General features: G+C 33.8%; 1 protein-coding gene across 1 annotated transcript; it reads right to left on the reverse strand.

The window, feature by feature from the left end:
• Positions 1-7,299: 7,299 nt before the first annotated feature.
• Positions 7,300-8,061, reverse strand: LOC115878969. The gene has a single exon (XM_030895578.1). It carries the CDS (start codon positions 8,059-8,061, stop codon positions 7,300-7,302), a length of 762 nt encoding a protein of 253 aa, XP_030751438.1.
• Positions 8,062-8,597: the final 536 nt, after the last annotated feature.

Consider the following 8,597-nt stretch of genomic DNA (forward strand, 5'->3'; position numbering starts at 1 on the left):
TAAACTTCATTAAATATTTAATATTAAAAACATTGATACCCTTGGAGAAAGGAAGCTTTAAAATTATTACTGCAATTTCACAAAATTGAAAATATTTCAAAAACGGTAAGGTTTAAGTATAATAAACCTAAATCAAATTTACCTTTATTTTAATCGTAGAAACTAAAAATGCAATAATATACAGGGTGTTCCGTTTAAAAAAATACAACTTTGATATTTTTTATTTATTTGGGACACTCTGTATCTTGTAAAAATATTTTTAAATTGTAGCTCTAATAGTCCTTCAACGAACCCCAAACTTACAATTTGTAAAAATCTCATCGTTTAGCTACAATACTCCGTGTCGTATGTGGTGAACAACCCTGTATATATTTAAATAATAAAAAACATGTAAAATTTCAAATGAAAAACTTGGTATGCTTATTGATAACAGTGAACCATCCTATATAAACATTTTTTTGTAAAAAAAATCACTCGCACAGAAAACATCTTGGGACTAGATGTCTATACGCAATCTACCACACTTTACAAGATTTCTCGCTAACGGGTAACAGTAATTCAAATAAGCCGATGGCACTTTAATCACGCGAAATACGAAACATATGTTTGGTCGTTTTGCAAGAGAAAAACTATGCGTTTGATGTCGGCGAAGCCGCCATATCCAACACCGTTTACTTAACTGCCCGATAATGGACAGGTTAGCGCTAACCATTAGCTTATACTGTGTTAAATATGCGGCATTTCCGATGTGGAATCGCCGAGATTGAATAACGGATAAAACAGAAGAAATACACAAGAAAATATTTTTATTCGGCGTAGAGAACCAGTATACAGTGGTTTAACATTTTTTTCTCCCACTGATATTAATTTATAAAACAAATTGGAGGGTTTTTAAAACATTAAATGAAAATACAAGACGATCAAAAAAAAAACGGCGTCAAAGAAGGCTGGGAAATGACGATCGATGCTAATTTTGGCAAGGACAAGCCCTAGACGTCATTTTCTTGGCCGTAATATTTTTTTCGAGATAGATTTGTGTGTTTGAAGATGTTTTATCTTTAATGCTTCCATTATTAGTGTTAACTTTTGAGAAGTTTTATGTCAACGTGCAGTAAATGAAGTTTAGAGATTGACCACGTCAAAATTATCATAGATTTACAGACTTCTTTGACGCCGTTTTTTTTCGATCTTTCGGTGTAATACATCTGTATAAAATGGCACTCATGGAACACTGGTTGGTAATTAGCTATTGTAACATGATCCATTCTATGTAAAAAAATATATACTCATATCCTTAAGTGACTGACTCACTGATTAATCACGATCCTGCTCAAATCACTCAACGTAAGAAGCTCAATTTTGGCATACAGGTTGATTCTAGGGTGTAGAGGTTCGATAAGAAGGGATTTTTCGAAATTCCAGTTCCAAGAGGGTGAAACAACCCCTCAAATATTACAATATTTTTTATTTAAAAAACGGTCAAGTTTCCGAAAAAACACTTAAACACGTATATTTTATTTTGTTTTTTACATATTTTAAGATTTTTTTAAAAATGTATACAGGGTGTTTCGAAAAATCTGGCCATTGATTAATCACGATCCTGTTTAAAGCGCTTGATGTAAAAAGCTGATTTTTGGCAAACGGATTGACTGTGGGGTGTAGAAGTTCGATAAGGAGGGGTTTCTCGAATCTTAAATTCCAAGAGGGCGAAAACGCCCCTAAAATATTACTATATTTGTTATTTAAAAAACGGTTAGTCTTTCGGGAAAACGCTTGGACACGTATAATTTATTTTGTTTTTTTTACATTGATTAATTCGACGCGAAGTCGCGGGTACACGCTATAGTTATATAAATATCAAACAACTAAAAATATACCATTTTCCATATATTTCAAGTTAACAAAATTCAGACAACTATAATACTGGCAACCACTACCGATCAATAGATCCAAAACTCTAAATCTTCTTTTTATAGGACATAAAACAGCTATAGATGTGTTCCCGGTACCTCCCGCTAGTCCCTATACACACACTACCATAAATATATATACGACGTCGATTGTAATAAAGTACTACCGCGCTTGCCACGGTACGACCATCAAAACACAGAAACAACAGCTCTACCGTATTTTCCGTGTAAATTCTCACTTCGAATCGTACCATTCGATCGATAAAAAGGTCAAAAAGACATAAACTCGAATCATATCGGGAAATATCTCGGTTACAAACACTCTGTATATATGTGTATGGTACTACCGACGAAATATAACCGGTGGTGTCGGAATTTACGCGAATATCTCTACAGTACTGGATTCCGTACAGTTGGTAAGAATCCGAGCGGCGGTACTGGTATCGGTCCGTTGTTTGTGATCAAAATTCTCCGGATAGTACCGAGAACGGTGGGTGAAGGGTTGATCGAATTCAGGGTGTGTCATGTAACAATGGCTAATAACTAGTTTTTTTCTCAAATAATCGAGGGGCAAACCGCTGCCAAAAATGGGTGTGCAATAAATACCAATTTTGGGAAAAAAGTACCAAAAATACCAAATTAGAACCAAAAATACCAAATTAGTATTATTCTTTTTAGTATCTAAAGAATTTAAGATATTTGGAGCTTTAGGGCCTATTCATGTCAAACTACCATAATTAGGTCAGAAAAACATATAAACTTAATTCGAGTTCCAAAAAGTACGGTTCTAGAACGGTTTAAAACAACCGCACGGTCTAATTATGACAATCATTCATGTCAAAAGTTGCAAAAAATCATATTGTGCCAGTGTTTTGAACCGTTCTCGAACCGTACTTTTTGGGAACTCGAATAAAGCTACTGTCATGACACGTTTAAAAAGTCAATTTAACGGTTCCATTAACATCGATACTTCAAAAATTTATAAAATAAAAACTAGACATAAAAAGTAATTGAATTTTTTGTTAGTTGCGCTATTTTTCACCACTGGGAGTTGCAGGAGTGATAAAGGAAATACCACTCCTGCAACTCCCAGTGGACGATATGCCAAGAACGTTCAACTTTGAGAAACATCTCAATGTAGTAATGAGCAATAAAAAGGATTGGAAGAGCGAAACGCTTGCCCAGCAGTTAAAAGACCATACCATAACTTGTTATACTGATGCTTCCAAAACCAATACGGGAACAGGGATCGGAGTGTTTGGGTCGAGAGCTAAATTCTCCGAACCAATGGGCACGTACCCTAGTATCCTACAGGCAGAAATCTACGCTATCGAAAGATGCGTACAACTTATCTTAGATAGGAACTATCGGAAACAAGAAATAGCCATCTTGTCTGATAGTCAAGCAGCGTTAAAAACGATCAACTCAGTATCAATCAATTCGAAATTGGTCAAAGAATGCATAGAGAAGCTGAATAAATTAGGCAAAGAAAACAAAGTCCTCCTACTCTGGGTGCCTGCTCACCAAGGGACAGAAGTCAATGAAAAAGCAAATAATCTAGCTAGGAAAGGAGCGAACACTCTACTAACTGGACCAGAACCGTTCTGCTTTCCAAGTGGTAACCAACTCAAGGCGGAACTCAAGAACTTGGAAGATTCCATCCGCAACCTGGAATGGAAATCTTGCAACGGTCTAAGACACTCGAAGAAGTTTCTGAGGGCTTATGATCAAGAAAAATCACAGATCTTCCTGGGTTTAAGTAAGAACAATCTTCGGATTGTCACGGGGTTTTTAACAGGACACTGTCTCCTCAATGAACACCTCAGTAGATTGAAACTAACAAGAAACGGCGAATGTAGATTCTGTGGGGAAGATGGGGAAACACCAGTACACCTCATCACTGATTGCGCCGAGACGACAACCATTCGTGCCATGAATTTTGGTACGACTGATATTGGAGATGGAGAACTACCCTCTATAAAACCGTCCCAGATACTGGCTTTTGTCAAAGCCCTGGGACTGTATGATGAGTTATGACTCAAGAAAGGGGGACACAATGGATCTGTAAGGTCGCAGTGATTAAGCCCCCTCCCTCTCATTCTAAATTCTAAAAAAAAATCCATAGGATATTCTATTCTGAGACATCTACAGGATTAACAAGCAGAATGAGTGGGAAGGAGTAGCTCATAATAGAACGGAATGGAGAAGAATTGTAAACTCAGTTATCAGCGACAACCAAAAAGTAAAGAGGCAACAAAGCAATGAGATTTTTGAATGTCCGGAGTGCGGTAGACAGATAACATCACGTAGTCACAGAAAAACTCAGGAAAGAAAACGCCTTGCGTGACCATCTTCTGATGCGTGTCAAATACTTGTCAGCGAGTAATGGCAGTATATGTAATAATCGTGGTATCTTTTTTCGATTTATGGTTTTTAATTTACTATATAAACAGTAATAATAAAACAGGTATACTAAAATACAAGAGAAAAAAGATAGGTACTCCGATTTCACCTGCCACAGCACGTTGAAGACACTAAATCGTACCTGCAACCTATTCACGTAGAAAAATGCCCTTAAAGGGCTTATCTGTACTCTCTGCGCTTTTTCCTTTTGTGAAGACGATAAAAAAACGTCTCTCTGGTCCTCTGCCCTTCCCATATATATGCGTAAGCCCTCTAGAGAGAAATAGGACCTAAAAGCCAAGAAAAAAGGGCTTTGTATGTCGTTATCTGGGCGACAAAAAAACTTCGTGACGGGGAAGCTTTTAACCGTGTACAAGGCAGAGGCACCTGTTGTTACATGTGTTTCTTTTTACCGGGTTCTTTATATTTTCCAGTTTTTTTTCCCTTCGACTTAATCCCTAGACGAGCAGGATCATATTCGAGATCGTCTACTTGTTTTGATTTCGGTCGATGTTCGATAAGGAATTCCTGTTATTTCTTTATTCTTTGGAGAGGTGGGTATCGTATCTATTTTATTTTGTTTGGAAAACGACAAGAAGAACAAGTTAGGATTTATTGTATACAGTATGTCCCCGGATTGTCTTTACAAGATGAAAAACTTTTTTATTATTGACATTTTTAATTAAAGTCATATTTTTGCTGTTTTAAAATATTAAAAAAGCAAAAAATTTATTTAACTCAATGTTACGGAAAGAGCGATAATAGTTATTGAAAAATATCATACTTCAACAACGACAAAAATTATGACGTTAATCAAAATTAATAATAACGATCTATCGAAGACTGAAATCGAAATTATATTACCATAGAAAAGCCTTTTGATTTTTAGGACTTTGGGAAAAAAATCAACGATATTTTCATATTTTTTTTAATTTTCTCTAAAATGGTATGGAAATCGATAAATCAATAAATCAATAAATCAATAAATCAATAAATCAATAAATCAATAAATCAATAAATCAATAAATCAATAAATCAATAAATCAATAAATCAATAAATCAATAAATCAATAAATCAATAAATCAATAAATCAATAAATCAATAAATCAATAAATCAATAAATCAATAAATCAATAAATCAATAAATCAATAAATCAATAAATCAATAAATCAATAGATCAATAAATCAATAAATCAATAAATCAATAAATCAATAAATCAATAAATCAATAAATCAATAAATCAATAAATCAATAAATCAATAAATCAATAAATCAATAAATCAATAAATCAATAAATCAATAAATCAATAAATCAATAAATCAATAAATCAATAAATCAATAAATCAATAAATCAATAAATCAATAAATCAATAAATCAATAAATCAATAAATCAATAAATCAATAAATCAATAAATCAATAAATCAATAAATCAATAAATCAATAAATCAATAAATCAATAAATCAATAAATCAATAAATCAATAAATCAATAAATCAATAAATCAATAAATCAATAAATCAATAAATCAATAAATCAATAAATCAATAAATCAATAAATCAATAAATCAATAAATCAATAAATCAATAAATCAATAAATCAATAAATCAATAAATCAATAAATCAATAAATCAATAAATCAATAAATCAATAAATCAATAAATCAATAAATCAATAAATCAATAAATCAATAAATCAATAAATCAATAAATCAATAAATCAATAAATCAATAAATCAATAAATCAATAAATCAATAAATCAATAAATCAATAAATCAATAAATCAATAAATCAATAAATCAATAAATCAATAAATCAATAAATCAATAAATCAATAAATCAATAAATCAATAAATCAATAAATCAATAAATCAATAAATCAATAAATCAATAAATCAATAAATCAATAAATCAATAAATCAATAAATCAATAAATCAATAAATCAATAAATCAATAAATCAATAAATCGAATAAATCAATAACCAAAACAAATTTCAACCGTCTCGCAAAAATTAAGTGGATTAAAAAAATAAAAAATTAAAAAAAGGTAATTTAAAAAGAAGAAAACATAAGAGAGAATAACACAGTTCTACTTTAGTAATTATAAAATGCTTGTTAAAGTCCTTTATTAAAGAGTTCTTTATCCTGTAAGCCTTTTTATATGATATGCTACATAATCGATGAATCCTCGTTCTGTAAATATCCATATACCACTCAAACCCTGCAGGGAAGCTGTCTAAAATAGAGTGCCTCTTGCAAATGAAAAAGTAAACAAAAAGAAAAAAGAAAAGAAGAGATCAAGAAGCAAAATATAGAAAGCAAAAAAAAATAAAGGGCGAAGAAAATAGGATAAGGTAGCGGTACTTTAGTACCTATAAAATCTTCGTAAAGGCTGTTTACTAAACAGTTTTTTTATTGTGCACGCCCTGTATATGATGTGCCCTCGGGAGTGAGACGTAACCGCCGCGTCTTCGTCCTGCAGCGATCGGTATCTCGCGGCAAACGCGCAGGAGAGCCTGCTCGAAGTGGCGCGAATGCCTCAGGTCGTTGATTTACGGTGGAGCGATAAGAAATCTGCATGGGCACATGTAAATCGCGGTGTAAATATGGCCGGGCGACATGGCAATTTTCGAAAAATGCCGAGAAAACAGAGCTAAGAAGGGCCAAAAGTCGATGACATATATTTATATACATACAGCCATTACTCGCTGACGAGTATTTCACACGCATCAGAAGATGGTCACGCAAGGCGTTTTCTTTCATGAGATTTTCTGTGAATGAAAAGCCCGATGCGTGATGTTATCTGTCTTCCGCACTCCGGACATTCAAAAATCTCATTGCTTTGTTGCCTCTTAACTTTTTGGTTGTCTCTGTTAACTGAGTGTACAATTCTTCTCCATTGAGTTTTATTATGGTTCTTCCCACTTATTCTGCATGTTAATCCCCTTCGTCGATGACATACTATTTGTGGAGCAGACTTTCTAGATGCATTTTATCCATTTTTTAATAATAGCTCTGTCTCTCATATACTGGTCTACTCCATCTAACCACGTAGTTGTAGGTCTTCCTCTTTTCCTTCTGCTTTGGGGACGATACTCCATTGCCCTTTTTGGCCATCTTTCCCCTCCCATTCTTTTTACGTGCCCATACCATAGTAGCTGTCTCGATTCGATGTTGTCGGTGCTGGTATATATTCGCCTTGTTCTTTGCCTGATCTCCTCATTTCTAATGTGTTCCATCCTTGATATGCGACATGCTCTTCTGAGAAAGTCCATCTCCACTGACTCGACCATCCTTCTTTCTTTTGCTGTAAATTGCCAGCATTTGGCACCGTATGTTAAAATTGGCTCTACGTTTGCTTTGTAAATCCTTATCTTTGTTTGGATGGATGTTTTATTTGACCACAGGAGAGGGTTTAAAAGACCGATTACTTTCTTACCTTGTTGAACTCTACTATGTATATCTTTCTTGGAGTTCCCTTCTTCAGATATAATACTTCCTAAATATTTATATTCGCTACACCTTTTAATTTCATGTATGTGTAGTTCAGGATCTTCAGTTTGTTCTTCTCCTACTTTCAGGTATTCGGTTTTTGTGAGGTTGATATTGAGTCCCCATCTGTAGTATTCTTCCTCAAGTTTCCTGAACATATAGTCGGCATCCTCCTCACAACCTGCAACAATAACTTGGTCGTCTGCAAAGAACAAGGTCGATAGACAGTGGTTGTCAATCTCTATTCCCATTGCTCTACTCTTCCTTCTCCAGTTTTTCAATGCCTCCTGGATATATATTTTAAATAAGGTAGGTGATAAACTACACCCCTGTCTAAGTCCTTTAGATGTCATGAAAGATTCCGATAGGAACTTCCCCTGCCTAATCATACTTTTTAGATTTTTGTACATATTCCAGATTGCATTGATATGTGTTTTAGACGTGAAATTTCTCTTTATTTTTCTGCTATCACGGTCCGTATTCTCAACTACATGGTCCATTAAGGAGTATTATTCAAAAAATAGAGAAATTGTAGTACAAAAAAAAAACACTCTTAATCTGGCCACGACAAAGAAACAGCAGTATGTCCACAGCACAAAAGGACATACTTCTGTTTATTAGTCTACCGTCAATGGACATACAGCACATAGAAAGTCTAAGGTGTTTTCGCCATTGTATACGAATGGGAAAAAATAACAGGTTTTTAACAACAGGACACTGTTCTCTCAATGAATACCTTAATAGATTGAAAATGGGGAAACACCAGAATAACTCATCACTGAGCGCA

Source organism: Sitophilus oryzae, unplaced genomic scaffold (genome assembly GCF_002938485.1).
Source record: "Sitophilus oryzae breed Bouriz unplaced genomic scaffold, Soryzae_2.0 scaffold_154_pilon_pilon, whole genome shotgun sequence".
Classification (NCBI taxonomy): Eukaryota; Metazoa; Arthropoda; class Insecta; order Coleoptera; family Curculionidae; genus Sitophilus; species Sitophilus oryzae.

Coding starts and splice junctions, on each gene's coding strand:
- LOC115878969 (XM_030895578.1), bottom strand. CDS start 8,061: ATGGGAATAGAGATTGACAACCACTGTCTATCGACCTTGTTCTTTGCA.